General features: G+C 40.6%; 1 protein-coding gene across 1 annotated transcript; it reads right to left on the reverse strand.

The window, feature by feature from the left end:
• Positions 1 to 3,807: 3,807 nt before the first annotated feature.
• On the reverse strand, positions 3,808 to 6,904 carry LOC147609660 (bidirectional sugar transporter SWEET2a-like). The gene is made up of 6 exons (XM_086787597.1): positions 6,715 to 6,904; positions 6,584 to 6,620; positions 6,122 to 6,332; positions 5,745 to 5,903; positions 4,320 to 4,439; positions 3,808 to 4,223 (listed from the first exon to the last, which is right to left on the reverse strand). Exons 1-6 carry the CDS (start codon positions 6,854 to 6,856, stop codon positions 3,939 to 3,941), a joined length of 954 nt encoding a protein of 317 aa, XP_086643723.1. The 5' UTR covers positions 6,857 to 6,904; the 3' UTR covers positions 3,808 to 3,938.
• Between the last annotated feature and the right edge of the window lie 12,472 nt (positions 6,905 to 19,376).

Here is a 19,376-nt window from a genome sequence, read left to right on the forward strand (position 1 = left end):
CCACCCCACCTCACCCTTCCCAACACCCCCCTAAAAGGAACACTTGTTAAGTGGACACTAAGATGCATGTTGGTCAATACAATATATTTAGAACACACCCCTTTACGGGCCTCAAGGGTCATAGGATCTAGTCGAGGTCTCTTTCCAACCAAGAGGTCTCGACTTTTTGGTTGCTCAGAAGTGCTAGTTCTATGGGTTGCTGCTTTATAGCATAGCGATTGTTTTTCCCTTTTTTTTCTTCTTTTTAATTCCACTTTGCTTGTTGTCAAAAGGACCTACGGAGTCCTATAAGCAATCGTAACTAATCATAACTATATCCTCATAGATATGGGCAAAGTGTAATCTATCCTCAAAGTATCTAATCGTGTTTTGATGTATTTCATTTTGATAATCTAAGCGAAGTGCTTGTAAAAAAAACAAGCAAAAATAACAATTAAGGAGGTCAAAGAACTTAGTAATAAGCACTGTAAACTCTTGGATAAATGCCTCAAATGTCCTTGTGTCTATAGTTGGGGGAAGCCCACATTATTGTGAGGATTTCTAAAAAAAGCCTCTATAACATGGTTTTGAAAGCGTCCTAGATTCTAAAAGACAATGAGTTTACTTTTAAAGTCTTGCCACCACATGAATGCACAACCTTTAAGAAACATTTACACCATCATAATCTTGTGCTCCTTTGAGTAGTGCACTATGGTATAATCTATCTCCCACCTACTCAACTAGGCTTTAATAAAGTCTGGGTGCTTCTCCTTCTTCTCCCTAGAAAACAACTCACGATTAAAAGGAGAATAGGCATGCCAAAGAACTAAGTGGCCTTGCCCATGGAGCAGTCCACCATTGCTCTCCAATCCTAGCTTGCAAATCCTGAATCTGTTGAAATAAGGCTCTCAGCTTAGCATGATCCAAGAGAACCATTTGTGGTTATAGTTAGGGAACCCTCCCCACACCCCCACAATAGCCTAAGAGACTATAGGAAAAGCACAACTAGTGTCACTGCTAGTGTCATGTCCCCCATAGCATTATATATACGTACTAGCTAGTCCTACTCATATAACTCACCAAATGTAGCTTCCATATCTCTCTCAAATACATTTGACGGTTTGTGTTTAATTGTTGGTAGAAGGGTTGTTGTCCTCATACACAAATTCAATAAAAAAATGGACAAAGCTCACTCTACCTCTCTCAAAACACCATAGCTTATCGAGAAATAAACTTGCATGAACCTGAAAGAAGACAAGATGCACAACACACACATTGGGTACAATCTCCCCCCACTTGCTTGATGGCTCACGCTTTCAAGCAAGTGTGTTTAGATATCTTTTTTTATTACTTTGCGAGCTAAAAATGAATTTTACACTCCACTTTGGGCCTTGCTCCTAAACTTCATGAAAGTGTTATGCATGAAGTAATGTGAACCATCCTTGGGCCTTGCATTTAGCAAAGTGTCATGCATGAATTAATATGGGCCATCTACTAAGGGTAAACAAACCATTTGAATAAATATGTCCCTATAACAAATGTGCATAAGAAATATGTGTGCCGCCGTTTTATGTACAAGATAATGACAGCCACCAAGACACTACATAAAATGTTGCATAAATATAATGTCGCTAAAAATATAATATCGCCATGAACATAGTGATGCCAATATGTGCATCCAATATACATACCAAAAATGTGTAACCATCATCATGCTACCCGCACTAGCCCTGCCACTGATTTGCTATAAAAAACACATGCACAAGATTATATCCAGTGACTATCTATGTAACATGGTACGACCAGTACGTGGTGGTAAGTCACTGACCATAATAATAAAAAATAAATATCCATGAAAAATATACCACAAAATTATTTCAATAATTTTTATAATCCATAACATTAATTCATCTAATTTGATTCTCTTAACTATGATATAGTAGTAATTCTCATTCCTAAGGTGAATTAGGTGTGGAGAAATCCACACTTTCTTTCCATGCAATTTCCTCAACTCCAAAATGTCCAAAACTCATACAAAGCAAGCTTCTTTATATGCATTAATGTCTTAGTTTTCAAACCATAGTGCACACTTGGTTTATAAACCATAAAAAACTCTCAATTAGACTCATAAAAATCCCCAATTTCTCTTCACCAAAAAAATCATCATTTTATGGTTGCATGGAGTTTTGTGCTGAGACTAATGAACCCACAATTACCCATGTAACATTAAGGTTTCACAACCGCCTACCTACTACTATTCTCTCCAAAGAATAATGAGCCCACAATTACCTGTTTAACATTAAGGTTTCACAACCACCTACTACGAGTGCCTTTTCACTACCATTCAAAAACAAAAAGACATGGTCCATTACATGGTTGTTTTTTAGCTCAATTCCAAGCAAACAAATTATAGATTCCTTACTTACCCATAAAGCTATCAATTCTTTAATTAGCATTTACCAACACTAAGGACTAACATAAAGCATTAATTAGCTTAATTAATGCTTTGATACCAAATAAAACACCTCATACTAAGAATCCACTTACATGTGTGTCCGCTCAAGATTGATACTCACAAAAGAAAGCCTAATACACACGAGCGTCCACAAGAACATAGAAGGGTTTCGCCACCCAATCATAGGCTGCTAACCATACACAATGGTAAGCCATCCTCAAGCTAGAGACCAACGTAACCATGGCAAGCCCGCACGTTCAAGGAATGCACGCCCCATACAAGCACCCCCAGTTGCGATCCTACACGGCTAACTAATGGTCTAACCGTTTACATGCACTGCTACCATGCAAATGAGCCACAATCTCCAAGTTGTATTTCCCAATAAACATTGCTATGAGATTTGTTGTGTGCAGTCGGTCTCTAATCACCAATCTCATTATGTCCAAGCATGGGACATAACATATGTTTTGTTGAATGTTGAGCTAGAGGAGCCACCTCCTTTTTTGTTCTTACCAAGACCTAGTATTACCCCCTCAATTTGAGGGGTTAAAGGAGTTTTGGTTCTATATTTTTGCTTTTTGATTGGTCCCGACAAAAGTGGTTTTTTGAAAAGTTGTTAATAAGTAGCAAAATTAGAAAAAGTGAGATAAATATGTTATCTCAAGATAAAGTATGTGGCTAGCATATTCCAATATAGATTAGGTTTGAACATAAACCTTTCTTGTCATTGGATAAAAGAGTCATCTCCTTCTCTATCTTTTAGCTTTGGTCATGCTTCTTTATCATGGCTCTCTCTGCATCAAAATGATAATAGTATCTTTTAGCTTTGGTCATGCTTCTTTATCATGGCTAAAGAGGACTTCCAAGAGAAAATATGTGAAATTCAGAAAGAGCGAAGGTTTCAAGATGGCCTGATGGTAGATGAAGAAGTAAACCTCTTGATCAAAGACTCGAGCTACTATAAATCTATGAAGTTAAACTTCTTTATAAAAGCTTCGATGTAATCACAGACTAGACTGTATGGTCTGATTTTGATTTTTCTTTTTCTTTTAATATATTTCCAACTCATTCCGTATCTTAACGTGTACATGGGATGTTGCTTGTTGATAAGTTAAGGACTAGGAAAAACTTTAAACATAATCATGGTTTTTATTTTTAAAATTGTTTTTGATAGTATGATATTTATGAATTCTTACATAACTCAAAAAAAGACACCTTCATGGGTCAAAGTAGAAACGCTAGCACACCTTCATGGTCAACTAAGAATATAGTATATTCACACTAATATCTTTTGATTAATTTTCTTTTTTCCCGATGTAAATTTAACGTTTTAGTTCACCTCATGAAAAAGCAAAACTAAAGTGAGAACCGAGCACGACAAATATGGCTTAGTATAGCAAAAATTAGCACGAGTATAAAACCTAGGAACGGTTCTACGATTCTGCTGGATTAATTAATGGGTTTTTTTAAGTTCGAGTTGTTGATCCAAACAAAATGCAAGAAATTATGGAGCGCTGTTTTGAAGTGTTGATGACGGCTTGTCCTCCATACATTGATTTTTCACCGCAGGACTCTCGAGAGATATTTCGAGGTTGATGTGAATGTCCGAGACCTTTGTGCGGCAGCTTTCAGCTAATTCCAATGAATTAGACTTTGTATCTTCCTTCATAAATATGAAGGCAGCGGCGGCGGCATCATCATGTCTCTTCAACTCGTTTGATCTCTTTCTATATATCATGTACAGCACGAGTTGCGTGGCACCCATCAGTACGCCAATTGTGTTGGTAATCTGCAACAACAACCCAACCAAAAAAAGACCTAGTTCATAAACCGAGAGGACTGATTCTGCAACGAGTTTTTTTTTTTAAAAGGTTAAAAACATCACCTCAATAAATAGATCTCGAGTAGCAAATCCATAGGCACACCATGTCCCACTCCGGAGAAAGAAGGAGAGTGACAGCAAAAAGGGCATATAGTCCACACTTTTGGTGCGAATCACCGTTCCCTACCAGAAGTAGTAGAAGATGAAGATCATCAAAAGAACCCCTGAGTCTCATCTATTTGCCCCTCTAAAATACAAGAAGCCACATATCTTTTAAAAGGTCCGCTACGTGGTAATATAATACTGGCCCTTGTAGTGTAGTGTATATTTACTCAAGTATTAAAACGCATCTACAATATAATAATTGAAACAAACTATTTTTTCTAAATTAAAAATATATTGTGTGTATCTTTGTAAATCTGTGTATTATGTTAACCAACTGAATGATGATAACACACTTCAGGCAATTCATTCTCTATGCAATGGAATCAGATGACTTGCTTTTCTGCAGACCTTGGTACATACTAGGAAGCCCTAACCTAAAGTTTGTATGCAGGAATTCATTATCAATTAGGTAAAGATCAGGCTGCCCAAATTTGGACCCAAGACCAAGAGGTGGTACTTGAAGATGAAGCACCCTGTATATACATTTGTGACATTCATAGAAAATCCAGTTGGCACTAGACCTACGGTGAAGGTGTGGGCTGGTAAAAGTGTCTTTGGAAAAGCTTCCACCCAAAGGCTTTACTATTGAATCTATGATGGTAGCTTGTATGCAGCTGGGTTATTATGTGTCTTGGAGCCAGTCTTCCTTTGTTTGCAAAGATGAAAGATGGAACCTCCTTTGCAAACTTCTGAATTCTAATGAGAAGGAATTGGAGCAGATAGGGGCATTAGGGAAGTGATAAAAAGCTAGACTTGAATTGTAGGGCGAAGGATCTTGATATGGATTTTGGATAAGAACTCTTTGTAAAGGTTTTCTTTTGTTAATATTGTATATATATTTACTTCCCATTATATATATATATGTGTGTGTGTGTGTGTGTGTGTGGGCTTGCCTTCGTAAGAGACAAGACTTTACTAAGAATGTTTGATTTTTTTTCTCCATTGAATGATCAAGGAGAGTGTGCAATGATATTGTAACTCGAACCTAAGAGAAAACTCCATTTAGCATCTTTCTTTTCCATATCTTTTTTTCTCCCATTTACTCTCTTTATTTTTACATTATTAAAATTATATATCTCTCTCTCGCCTCTTTTTAAGAATTTTTTTCCTTCGTTTTGGCCTTCCTTTGTAGAAGGAAAGTCTAAGGGAGATTTTCCTGTTTTAGGCTTAGGGAGTGTTGAAAATAAATATCTAAAAATAAGAAAACCATATCTATCTCTATATAGTGTACCAAAACTTTAATGCTTATTCTACATTTCTTTATTCCTTCCCTTTTAATATGTTATTGTTACTTTTTTTTTTTTAAAATGATGAGCGGCTTACCATAATGCTAAGTGGAGATGCAAACATGAAGACCGCCCCCATGCACGCACTCACTCCTATCACAAACAACCGGACTTTGGGGTGTAAAAGCAACTCCACCACCAATACGAAACCCACAAACACCACATGGACACAGGTCACCAGCAGGCCGGTGGTAATCTGCAGAAAAACAAAAGGAATTCGTTGGATTATAGTTCATAGACCAACAAATTAAAGTCATTCTAAAGAGGTCAGGCGTTTAACGTACACACGAGCAGCAGCACCAATTCTAGAAGTAGGCTATATATATATATATACATACATATATATATGCTGCAGCTTGTTATTGCTAAAGTTATACGTCGTGGTGTTTTCACCAAAATAGAACGTGCAGGTACCCTCTTGTGTCTTGGGGAGAAGGCCATGAATAGGGCAAGGTAGGCGTATTGGAAGGCACATCCGATTGTATTGACGGTGACGACCAGGAGCCCATTGATCTTAAGCACACCATAGAACGCCCACATCATGCCACTGAACAATGAGAGTACATAGCAATGCTCGTTGAAGTCTTCCACTGACCTCATCTTCACAATCCTCCAAAAGGTGGGCCTATATTTTAATCAGTTCCAATATTCAATCAAATGACACACCCAGTAAACTGAGGGCACGATAGGATTCACAGTCAGCCACCATTTCAAAACCAGCTCCCATTGTGAGATAAGCATGTATCTTAAAGAGCAATCGCCTCACATCTCACAAAGTTCTAGTAAACGTGTGAACAGCTACATCATAATCAACATAATTTTATGATATCTTCTCGCAATCATGAATTTCTAAGATTCGGAAGGCCTCACACTTACAATGGTGAAGCATACGCAAAAATAGACATTGAATTTCCTGCAGCACAAATAAGGCAAAACGTGAGATACTCATGTATGTATGCAGCAGCTATCTATATAATATACTTATACGGAGTAAGCTGGAAGGGCACCTAGAACACCCAGCATCAAAGGGATTATTGAAAGTGTCATCTCTTTGATATTAGGGTGAACAGAAATGTCGATCGAGCTGGGGCAACTAAGGATGGGATAAGTTGGAAGCAGCAATTGGCAACTTGTTTTGCGAAGCTCCATCCATGAAGAAACCTTTATATGGATGGCTGAGAAAGACAAAATGTCGGATACAAGTGTACAATTTTTGTATTCTAGAACTTTATATAGGAGAATATATAGATATGCGCTCTTGCATTTGTTTGTGAACGGGTTTTAATAAAAGACTGTAGCCCTTTATACCAAAGGTGGAGTTGTGTGACTTTATATCCAAGACGGCACGCACGTAGGAGAGAAAAAAAAGAATAATTATAATGATACCAACTACTACTCACGAATCGGATAATAAATTGTTGTTGTAGGAGCAAAAAGCTTTTATAACAGCATATACTGCCAGTAGTTAGTAGCTGCAGTAGTATTCTGTCCCTGTTTGCAATCTCAAATAATTCTTTCCAAGTGCATGTCCGACCACCTCTTTAATCACTTTCATGCTCTCCTCGACGCAACGCCCCCTTTCCAAATGCGCCTCTTTCACTTTCATGTGCTCTCCGTCATGACCGCAACGCCATCCTTCCTCCCAGCTCGTCCACAGCACCTTTCTAAAAACCTAAAAAAGGCATCACCAACTAGACCATTAGTGTTCTTATAAAAGTCCATGTGGAGAAGATGCCAAATTGAACCCTTCAAAAGCTCATTACTTTTGTACACAATTGTCATCTTTGAAGGTAGTGGAGTTTCATCAGGTATTATTGCATTTAGTCCTACAAAGAATCAACCAAGAGAAAAGGCAATTTTGCGCATTACATGTTGCCACCATGTTAGCAGCTGCATCCCATTTAGTCCTAGTACAAAGAATCAACTAAGAGAGAGCATTTTTTTGGCGCATTGCATGTTGCCACCATGTTAGCTTCTGCATTCCCAACTCTGGGCCATAGAACCCGAGTGCATGTAGGTATCATCAAGAAACTGGCCATCTTGAACGACAATGAATTGGACAATGGACTCCATTCATTCCCATTTTCTACACAAAATGCATTGTTAGGTGTGTACATTAATGGTATATACAATGATAAGACAGTCCATCTAGACGGCAGATTGGAATTTTTAATTCAAGTGGACGATCAAGATGGAGAGTTCTGAGTCTTGCTTATGAAACCTCTCCTTTTCGATAGAGAAATTTAATAAAATACATTTGGCATGATTCTATGCCTTCCCCTCCACGTCTAGAATATTGCATAAAGAGGGGAACAAAAGAAATGCAGATTAGATTTTTTAAATCGCGCGTGTAAGAAATGAGTGAATGATCCAAAGAATGAATGGATGCAATATGACGTGGAAAAAAGAAGAAGCAACATACTGAGATATATCTCCCCCCCGCATGCACAAATGCGCGCGCACGTATACACTACTTAAAAGGGGGATGGATCCCAACTGTAATGTTGACACCACCACCATACTTTATTAAGTCAATTTACAATCATTTTTAGCAGAAATTAGTGTTCTTTTCTTCCTCCCCTCCCGGTCCTAGCGCATTTCAAAAGTGTAAAAAAATTAGTCTACTTGTATTAACAATTTGTTTTCCCATTAAGCACCCCAAAATTTTATAACGCCTACTTTATACAGAACTTTAATTTTTATGTATAAAAAGGAGACTCTCTCTCTCTCTCTCTCTCTCTCTCTCACGATGCTTACTTGTTAGCTGCTGTAAGGATGTCAAAATGCTTACTTGTTAAATTGAAAATTCACTAAACGCTTTGTAACCTTCAAATCTGATTGAAAATAGTTGTTCTTTAACGATGTCAAAATGCTAACTTGTTAAAATGAAAATTTGTTATGCAGACGTCATGATGCTTGCTCGTAAAAAAAAAGAAATTGCCTTCCAGATCCTCAATAAAAGCTCAAGAGAACGCAGTAAATATGTGAAGGAGAACGAAGTCCCTAAGCCACACCAAAGAATCTCACTTAGTGCCTAGCTTTAACAAGGCCGACCAGAAAGAGCACCACAATCCCACAAAAAAAAAAAGCAGCACTTACATCATCTTGTCCTATGAATTTGGCCTCTTTCTATGAAGTGGAGGGCAAGTACAATAGTAACATACAAACTATACACGTCACTCTTGTCAGTTAGCTGCTTGGTTGCATAACTGCGTTGAAAGGCATCAAGAGCTGCGTCGAAAGACATCAAGAGCTGCTTGTTAAGCTAAAGCTTGCTCTCTCTCTCTCTCTCTCTCACACACACATTATCTTGCTCTTCATGTGGATTGAAGGAGTGCCACGCTCTGAAAAGTGCGAAGCGCTTTCTAAAGCGAGGGCGCCGCGAAGGTGGAGAACGCTATGCGTTCTCTGGGCGCAGAGGATCAAACGTAAAGTGCTGGAGAGTTTTCGGTAAAACGAAAAGAGGATTCTCAAACCTAAGCATAGCTTTAAGGGACGGCCACTATTGTATATGTAGTTAGTTGTTTCATTTTCCTTTTTCCATGATCTATTTACTTATGGAACTATATAACTCCTGGTCTTTGTAGACATTTAAGATAACTGTGTGTGTGTGAGAGATAACTGTGTGTGTGTGAGAGAGAGAGAGAGCGTGAAGATAACTGTGTGTGTGTGTGAGAGAGAGAGCGTGCGTGCGTGTGCGTGCGCGCGCGCGTGCGTGTGCGTGCGCGCGCGCGTGCGTGTGCGTGCGCGCGCGCGTGCGTGCCCACTCGCCTGTGTGCGCATGCGAACAAAGCCACACAGCAACAGGCAGTCCTGATTCAAAGGAGCTATCTTGCTACTCCATGCCCAGAGACTTTAATTGCACAGCCCCTTGAGCAGAGCATTTATGGTTCCATATAGCGATGTTGCTCACTCACGTCATAGACGTCTTGTCAGGTGCAAGAAACAAGACTTGCTTGTCAAGAATGACAAGCAACTATTGAACATTCTACACTACTCACTCCAAAGATTTTTGGCTTCGTTCTTCAGCCATTACAGTGACAGATCCAGTCGATTGGAGAGCCCACATGAATGCACTTCTAAAAGCACCCACCCAGCCTTGGATGACATCACAAACTCCAGCCTCCACAACCCTTGTCCCATTGAGTCAGTTACCAAGGACAGAAAAACCACAGACCACCCACGACTGCAACCCTTTCTACTTGGTCATGGCTGCATGACTCTTGTGCCGAACCTTACACGGCTTCTTAATGAGGGGCCTAAGGCTTCCATAAACCCTGCTTGAACATTTTCAAAAACAAGTATGACATCTCTGAATTATAACAACATAAACATCAGAATCCAATTAAACATCTTTAGAAAAGATATGATCCGCAAGTTTACCATGAAAATTATACTTACCAAACCCAAAACATGTCAAGCTGGATCTGTTAAACATGTGGCTAGTAGCAATCTATGCACCAAGAAATTAAAGATGTCAACTACCCGATATTTGGCAAAGCCCCTAACAGACCCAATGATTTGGAATCCTGGTGATAAAAGAACGGTATCACTGAGAATAAAACAAGCAAGTGTCCCTTCTTTCCACATTGGAAACACTTTCCTTCTTTGGCATATTCCCCGAATTGCTTGAGGGACAATCTTCTTCGAAAGAGTGGGGGTTTGTCCCCACTCCCATCTTTCTTCTCTTGAGACTCAGCTCTTGATGGGGATCGATCTTTAAACTTCTTCCTTTGAGATGAATCCTGATTGTTGTTCTTTGTCTTGCCGTCCATCCAAGGCATATACAAGGCCTCGGGCTGCAAAGCTTTGTCTTGAGCTTCTTCCAATGTTTTTGGTCTTGCCATGTAAACTGCTTGCATAAGCTTAGGTTGCAATCCATTGACAAACTTACGCATTCCCATTAGTGATGGAATGGGGGTATAAGCAGTAAACTTCAAAGAAACTGTTGAAAAGTTGTTAAGATATGATGCCACATTCTCACCAACCTTCTGCTTTACCTCATCCCATTCCTTCTGCACATCAGCTTCAAAGTTTGCGGGTAGAAACTTCTTGTTAAACAAGGACTTGAAGTCGGTCCACGTCTTCAACTCAATCCCTTCTTGTACTACTTTTAGCCACCAATTCAAGGCAGGCTAAAGGCATCCTTCAAAACTTCAAATGCATACGAACCATGCGAAGTTTTGACTTTTCGGAGTAGTCGTCACCTCCAAAAGCGGCATCAAATTGCTTGACAAAAGATAAAGCTTTCTAGGTATTCCGCTTTCCATAAAAAACATCAAACTTGATGCTCTTCTCTCCTGGCTTGAAGTCCATTTTGCCGGTTGATGAAGGCTCCTTTGTCTTCCTTTCCTTCACCTGTCCTGAAGAAGTTGTGTCCGAGAGAGCGGCCCTAGGGATAGCCTCCCTATTTCCTCCTTGAGAAATAGACCAGGTAACTCTGGATCCTTCTGCAATGGTGACTCCTTTGGCCTGAAGATAGGCTTTAGCAACTTCAACTCCTTTGGGTTCGGTGGCTCGATCCTTATGAAATCTTCAAACATTCGAGCCCTTCTCTGGTCCTGTTCCTTCTTGGCTCTCCAAGCTAGGAACTCTTCTTCTTGAAGATACTGTCTGAACTTTTGAAAATCTCGATATTTTGCTGATGTCATGGCCGCGGTCTCATGAGAGAGATTAGCGGCCTTGGTGCCCTTCTAGAAGTTCAGTGTTGGCTTCGTAGTTGTTCCCTTCTTGAGGCCTTTGGGCTCCCTCAACTCTGGACATGGCTTTGTCACCCGAGAAAAGATTTCTTCAAGAGAAATCCTTGCTCTGATACCACTGTAAACCGAACGGAGCATGCAGTGACAGATTCTACCATGTGTCCAAGAGATATAAAGAGAGAGAAAAAGGGGAGAGAGAGATGGGTATAGGGGTTTTACATAGTACACCACGTTGAGCACGGAACAGGACCCGCCCCTTTTCAGGAATTTATTTCAAGAACAAACCACGGGCTCTTCCAAGACAGGACCAATACAACAAATGAATACAATATCAAACAAAAGTGCCGATGTCAAGGTTGAACTGAAATTGGTGTCAAGGCCCAAGATCTCTGATGCCTCAGCTCACCACTACGAAGACCCACAAGAGACTTACACTGGGCTAGTACCAATATCCAATATCTCAATCAAGTCTTTGTTGCTCACAAAAATCTTCACAAGGAACTCGAGGACGAGATGTGAGAGAGATGCACGGCTATCCATGGTTCTTTCACCAAAAGGGAGGAGGTGGCATTTCTTCAATGGGTGGCAAGCGGCAACAGATAGGTTGCGACGAAGGAGCACACAGGGTGGCAAACAGGCAGATCTGGGTGGCAGAAAATGTTGGCAGCGCCGAAGGCGCCGGCGGACCTGCGCTTTAGGCGACGGTGGAAACAGGCTCTGCAGAGGCAAAGCATGGTGGCGCAAGGGGGCAAAGGGGAGGATGATGATGATGAAGCTTTTTACTCACACAAGTTGAATCTCCAAGGTGGTTTTTCCACAAATTCTTCACAAAGCTCTTGTCCAAAACTTCAAGAGGGTACAAGCCTCTTATATACTTGAAAAGAGGTCCAAAACTTCAAGAGGGTACAAGCCTCTTATATACTTGAAAAGAGGTCCCTGCTTTTTGCCATGCTTGCTTTTGCCTTTTTCTTTGCTTTTTGTTTTTCTCTTTTAAATATTTTAATAATAGTCAAAAATAGCCAAAGTTCTTGATTTACGCTTTTGTAGCTTCAAGGGCTTGCTTTTTGGCCTTGGAGCTGCTTTTTGGAAAAGCAGCTTTTAGCTTTTTGATCCAGTTCAATGTCCTCTTTCCAATGGTGCCCTTAGCTTTCGGTCAACATAGTTTACTTGCTGTTTTAGGGCTTCACCTTGTTGTTTCAGGGTTTCAGTCTACTGTTTTAGGGTGTTTCTGCTGTATTTTTCATCATGTGTTGAACTTGCTGTTGACTCAGCATCATTTGTGCCCGCCTTGCCCTTTGCAGTCGCCATTCGCAGCAGCAGGGAACAACAATAGTCTACATCCACAAATGTTGATGCCAGCCACCTACAGCCGCAACAGTTGATGCCAGCCACCTACAGCCGCCACACAAAGGGGTTGTCGCCGCTTGCTCCTAAGAGCCATCGGCTGCAACAAGGAATTTGAAAACCCCCAAATCAATGTTTTGATTTGGGAATTTCCACCTAGCACTCATTCTTCTGGTTGAGCCGCCTGCTCCCGCTGCAGGATTTTTCAAATTCTTTTGTGCAACTGTGTTGCACATCATTTCCTGATCTCCCAAACCGAAGAACGAAGCCCGTTTAGGCCATCAAAAGCCCTCTGTAAATTTTCAGCTTCTCCAAAAATAGAGCTAAATCGAGCCTTGGGTTAAATCTGGCATTCATTGTGCTCTCTCTCAGTGCACTCGGCATCGAAATACAACATTCTAACACCCATATTTGAGGTCTATTTTCGTCATCAAGCCTCTATTCATATAACTTTTCTATCCCTACACTCTGTCATCTCAATACATTTGCAAGTCCTTGTCATCAGTGAAGCATTGGGCATTACAGAAACCTGCCTTTTAGTGGACATTTAGGGTTTGTAGTGCATTGTGCAACAAGCTTGGGACTGATTTTCAATTACCTTTGACTGGCTAAAAATGATGTATTTTGGATGCTCTCTGTTGAGGACAAGCTTGATGGGACTAATTATCCCATGTGGGCATATATGATGAAGCATGTACTGGTTGCAACGAATTTGTGGGTGTATGTATCTGGTGTTGAATAAGGCCTTCTGGTCCCACTTCTACAGCTAGCACGTCAGGGGGATCCACTGTTGGAACAAGTGATTTTGGTTCCAATGGAAGTGCACCGTCTGCACATGTTTCTTCTATATAAAAACAACTCAGATGGGACGCTAAAGATGTGCAGGCTCATGCCTTGATTGCTCTCTCGTGTAAACAGCAAGTCATACCTCATATCTGTTCATGTACTTCTTCTAAAAGTGCATGTGATATACTTGCCTCTTTATATCAGGTCCGCAATAACGAAGCTCGTGTAGCTTATCTACGATAAAAGCTTGACTTGGAGCATATGACTGACGGTGATTCTATGATGGATTTCTCACCCCTGTTAAGGATTTGCGAGAGAAATTAATCAATATTGATGACGTGATACCTGACAGTTCACTTGTCTCTACGGTTGTCAATGGTTTGCCTAAATCCTATCAAGGATTTGCTACCACCCTTCGTCTCTTGACGAAGAGAAATACAAATTTGTACACATTTGATTATTTGGTAGCTCTCTTGTTATAGGAAGAGCAATCTCATTCCAATCCGAACAACATGATTGTTGCAAATCACGCTTTTGCTGCCTCCCATTATGGTAAAGAACAATCTGGGGGGGGCTGTTTCTAGTGCTAATGTAAGAGCAAAGCACAAGCCCATTCAAATCCTCCGAAGTCCAAAGAGGAGAATACTGAAAAGAAGAAGAAATGCAACTTATAAGAAACCTGGTCATGTAATTGAGGAATGCAGGAAGCATAAAGAGAGTGAGAAAAAGAAGCAACAGCAAGGTCTTACTGTAACTATAGGTGACAATGCCGAGGAAGCAAATTTTGCACATGATAGCTATGACTTAACAGTCACATGTAGTGATTTGCCTCCCTCTTGTTTGTCATTGTCGGATGCTGATTGGTATTTTGATTCAACTGCTACAAAGCACATCACTTCGTGCAAGAAGCTGTTTGCTACCTTGAGAGATGCACCATCAGGTGGTACATTTTTGTGTGCTAATAATGCATCATATGTCGTTAAAGGCATTGGCAATGTGGAGTTAATATCATGTGCTGGGGACACATATACTCTTGCAGATACTTTGTATGTACCTGGAACTCGCAACAAGAATCTTATTTCTTTCTCGGCACTTGTAAAAGCTGGTCTCAAAATCCAATTTTCTGATCGTTGCTATTCCATTTATGACAAAATAGATTATAATGCACCTATGCTATTTGGTACATTGTACAATGGCCTTTACAGGCTTGACATATATGACAGGAGCAGCGATTCTCATGATGATGCTACGGTTGCTTCCACATCACAGGTTATGTGTGACACTGAGCTATGGCCAGTTTGGTCACCTTAATTTCCCTTCTCTTATGCATTTACAACGTCAGTCTATGGTTCATGAGTTGCCACCTATGCAACTCCCACACAAGAATGTATGCGAGGGATGTATATTGGGAAAGATGCATCGGTCCTTTCCAAAGGATGGCACTATGCAAGCTACTCAGCCATTGCAGCTCATACATAGTGATTTATGTGGCCCTATGAGTTCGTCATCTTTTGTAGGACATCTATACTTTATGACTTTCATTGATGATTACATGGGTGTATGGTTTGAAAGCTAAATCAGATGAATTTTCAAATTTCCATCAGTTTCTCCCTATGTTGAAAATGCTTGCAGCCATATAAGCTCATGAGGTTACGTACAAATTAAGGGGGGGCGATATTTGTCACATGAGTTTATAGCTTTTATGCAATCACGTGGTATTTCTCATTAGTGTACTACTCCTTTTACATCATAGCAAAATGGTGTGGCTGAGCGGCGCCATCATCATAAACTTAAGGAAATGGCGAGATGTATACTTAAAAGCAAGGATTTGCTATCCAGATTTTGGCTTGAAGTGGTCATGTGCACCAAATTTGTGTTGAACCGCTGTCCCATTAAAGCATTGAAATCCATGACAGCTTATGAGGCTTGGAATGGAAAAATCCATGTAATCACTCATATTGCGTGTGTTTGGATGTTTGCTTACGTCCATGTATCATCATAGAAAAGACATAAACTTGAATCAAAGGCATTGAAATGTATTTTTGTGGGGTATAGCAGTGAGAGCAAAGGATACATGATGTATATACCTTCCACTAGGAAGATTATTGTGTCCACATATGTCATCTTTGATGAATATGCATCCCAACCTATGCTTTCATGTAGGCTACAACCATTAATCGATGCCCCACATGTCTTTGATACATTGCTGCCATTATTTGGTACAAGTGTTGAGCCTTCTTTGGCTCCAAATCACCCTCCCATTACTGTTGAAAATCAGCACCCCAACATTCCCCCTCTTGCTCCAGATCTGCCCACACTTTGATCAAGATACAATGGGTGATGCATTGGTTGAAGAGGATGCAGCCATTTGTGACTCATAGAGAGTTCCCCGCTGGCTCATTTTGACACCTTACGTGACAGCAAGCTACCTACACTTAATGTCAGGTCGTACATGCGCTGCCTCTCGACATGCATCTCATTTTGTTGCCACAGCGCTTATTGCTACCACATGCAATGAGGAGCCACTTTCTCATTTTGATGTATTGGAGAATGATAATTGGGTTACTTAATGCATTCGGAGTTGGCCTCCATTGAAAAAAATGCTACATGGGAGTGTTATGGGTCACCCTAACCCCCCTTGAAACACATCCAAGAAGAGATTACCTGGTGAACTGCAACTGTCGTGAGGATCTTTCCAATGGCCGAGCTTGTAACCCTTGAGGTTTCCAAGCTCCACAACTCCTTGAGAAGTAATTCCACCGCGTCTCCCACCGCAAGCGTTGTCATACCGTCGCGTTGCACTATGGGTCCTCGTCCCTCCTCTCACCTCACTTCACTCACACACACTCACTAGCATGCATTAGGGAGAGAGATTATTCATGCCACCACCTACTACCACTTGGATACTGTCCATTAGGTATTTCATGCCAATACTCTAGGATTATCAAGAGCAAGAATCAATTGCACAATGGGAGAGTGTGTTGTATTATGAGAGAAATTCACTTATATACATGGCCATAAGTGTTCACACACTTAAATTGTGGTCGGTCGGGCACTTTAGGCTCATAAGAGGCCTAATAGTACAATGACTACTCTCATAATATATCCATGAAGTACATCACTTAGGACTTCATCCTAGCTTGTTACCACACGCTCTTGAAGCGGGAATCGCCATAAATACTCCATCACACCATTATAGGTGCCTGTCCAAGTTGTAGCTTTGGACACTATTGCTTCATATCTCTTGAATGTATGACCCTTTGGTGTATCTACCATGACTCCTTGATGTAAGATAATGGCGGTAGCTCTTGTTAATCCTAGAATTAGATTAACAACCCCCCTTCCTGATGGTGATCGCGTGTTGATGACCTTTGTGTGGGGAGAATGAACAAGCTTTGTCAATGGTGTTGATGATGAGTGACGTTCAATGGTCCTTGTTCCTCCAGAAGGAATAAGAAAAGCTAGTTAATGAATGAAGAGGTTAGTGGTGTATTGGGAATTCCTAACGGGGTGGGGGGTGGGGTTTTTTGTGAATGATTGCCTTTTTATATTTGTGTGAGCCCCTTCTCTTTTTTTTTTGGCTCAATTTGTTTTTGGCAAAGGTTACATGTGATTTTTGTTCGTGGGGACACTAAGAGATATTAATAATGGGAGAGAAGAGAGAGAAAGATCCAGAGGAATGTAGACTTAATCATCAGAACGAGATGGTGATTCTCAGTTCCTCATTTGATTCATTGAAGTGACATTCATCATTTGAAGAATTTGGCCTTTGATAATGTTCCTTTGTGTGGCAGGATTCTTGTCAAATGTTGTTAAGAAGGACCTGTTCCTATCTTCTTCTACGTGCCCATGTGCTTTTTATGTTTTTATGTATATTTAAGTGCTCTTATGAATCAAATTTACATGAAGTAAAAGAATTGAGTCATATAGACTCTTATTGAACTGCTCTTTGTTGAAGTAGCCACTTGTTGGTGAGGATTGAAAGAATTACATGGACTTGCGAGGCTAATATAGGTATCTTCACTAAGGATTGAAGATCATTGACTTGTGAAGATGGTGGCATCGTTTGGAGAGGTTTGTAATTTGAAAGAAAATTCCAGGTGATGGGTTTTACCATTGACCAAGCTTTCGCCCACCATGGCCCCCCCATCTAGGGATGTACCTGGAAGTTGATGGTGAGGATTTGGTGTTCTCTTGTGCATGAGTATGGATATGTACTCAAGGAGTAGCTGCTATATTTATTTAGTCAAAAGAATAGTAAGCAATAAGCTTAACAAATATATAGTGGCTATTGCATGATATGGCTTAATTCATGATGGGGCTTAAATCGTGAAAGTGCAGGTTCTTAACCCGTGAGACGATAATTCGTGAGAAACCTGAACTCTTAAGATTGCAGGATTTTTGGCCATGAAGGAATATTTCGTGAAATGGCCTAATTTGGTGAAGTTGCAGGTTTCGACCCCGAGGGTTTTTTTAAAAATAAATTTTATAGGTCATCTAGGTCATGGCTTGCAAACAACAGCATCTTATGCACTTATTTCTCACATCCAGAGGGGTGACAAGGCATTGATATTTTGTTCTTGATGCGCTCATATGTCTCCATTGCTGAGGTGGGTAGTGATTCTTGAATTTGTTGCTCAAATGTTGTCGAGGCAGTAGGGAAGACTGCTGATTGTTTGCTTGAACAGACAAGCTCTTGTGTTGGTACTGAATGTACGAGAGTGGTTGAGTGATTTGCTTGTTGTTACTTGGGCCTCCATTCTTGTCGAAATTTAGGTGAAGTTGTTGGTGTTGAAGTCAGTGGGTGGTGAGATTTTCTTCACATTGTTCGATTTTGGCAACCATATGATGGAATTATTATCATAGTATCCTTGTTGTTGAAGCACAGGCACAGGCACCCATCTTTGATGATCATTGTAAACTGGCCGATGTGCTTGGTGTGCTGAGGCTTTCTTCTTTGTGCAAGCTTAGGGGACTTTGTGATGCGCTTGGGGACCCAAGCTTTGGTATTTCTTTGGTAGTACCCTTGTGCGTGTAGAAGTATTTTTGGTACCCATACTTGATGACTTGGTGGAGATTTTTGAGGAACTCGTATAGGATTTTGTGGAGTAATTTTCTTTTTCCTTGGCCTCTGAGTGCTGCGTTGAGGAAGAAGTTTTGACTGTTGAGGCACCCACATTTGATTGGCACCTTCATAGTAGCCTTGAGCTACAAGTAGCTGCTTCTCCACCCACATTTTGATACTATTAAGATATCGTGATTGTGGTAGTCTTGGTGGAGTTTTCTTTTGGGTTGGTGTGGAAGGTTTGGGGCCCTCCTTAACTTTGGTTGGCGCTGAGATTGCAAGTTTAAGACTCATGGGCATTGTTGATGATGATGAGGTTAGAGTCTCTTGTGGAGTGGCTGTCGATGTGAGGCCTTTGAGCATGTGGTTGTCTCCTTTGGTGAGGTTTGTCGATGAAGATGCATAGGCCCTAGGGTCTTTCCTTTGAGTTCCTTGTGAGAGATAAATGGTTTGGCTGTGAGAACTTCTTTAAGAATAGCTGTTGATTGCGAGGTTTTGGAATTGAACTTCGTAGGTGAGGATGGGGTTGAAGGAGTAGAGGCTTTATCAGAGTCGGTTGTTGACGCAGATGGTAGGTCATTGTGTAGAGGGGCTTTTGTGGAATCCTTTTGCGTTCAGCATCATAGATATCCATTAAATCTGGATCATCTTCCTTGTAGTATTGTATTATAAATTTTTTATTTTTGACCATCATGATGACTGTATCGCTAGCAAAGCACAGTGGTGCTTAGCAGCAACAGTCCATTTATGCCCCAAGATCAAATTTGCTTCCAAC

The sequence above is a fragment of the Cibotium barometz genome, chromosome 51, assembly GCF_041138505.1.
Source record: "Cibotium barometz isolate CiBa-2024 chromosome 51, ASM4113850v1, whole genome shotgun sequence".
In the NCBI taxonomy this organism is placed as follows: domain Eukaryota; kingdom Viridiplantae; phylum Streptophyta; class Polypodiopsida; order Cyatheales; family Cibotiaceae; genus Cibotium; species Cibotium barometz.

Bases quoted from the DNA above. Each gene is read 5' to 3' on its own strand.
- LOC147609660 (XM_086787597.1), bottom strand. From the start codon at position 6,856: ATGGAGCTTCGCAAAACAAGTTGCCAATTGCTGCTTCCAACTTATCCC. The intron at 6,621-6,714 runs GTGCCCTTCCAG...TTTGTGCTGCAG, and splicing joins TTTGATGCTGGGTGTTCTAG to GAAATTCAATGTCTATTTTT. The intron at 4,224-4,319 runs GTGATGTTTTTA...TTGTTGTTGCAG, and splicing joins CTCGAGATCTATTTATTGAG to ATTACCAACACAATTGGCGT.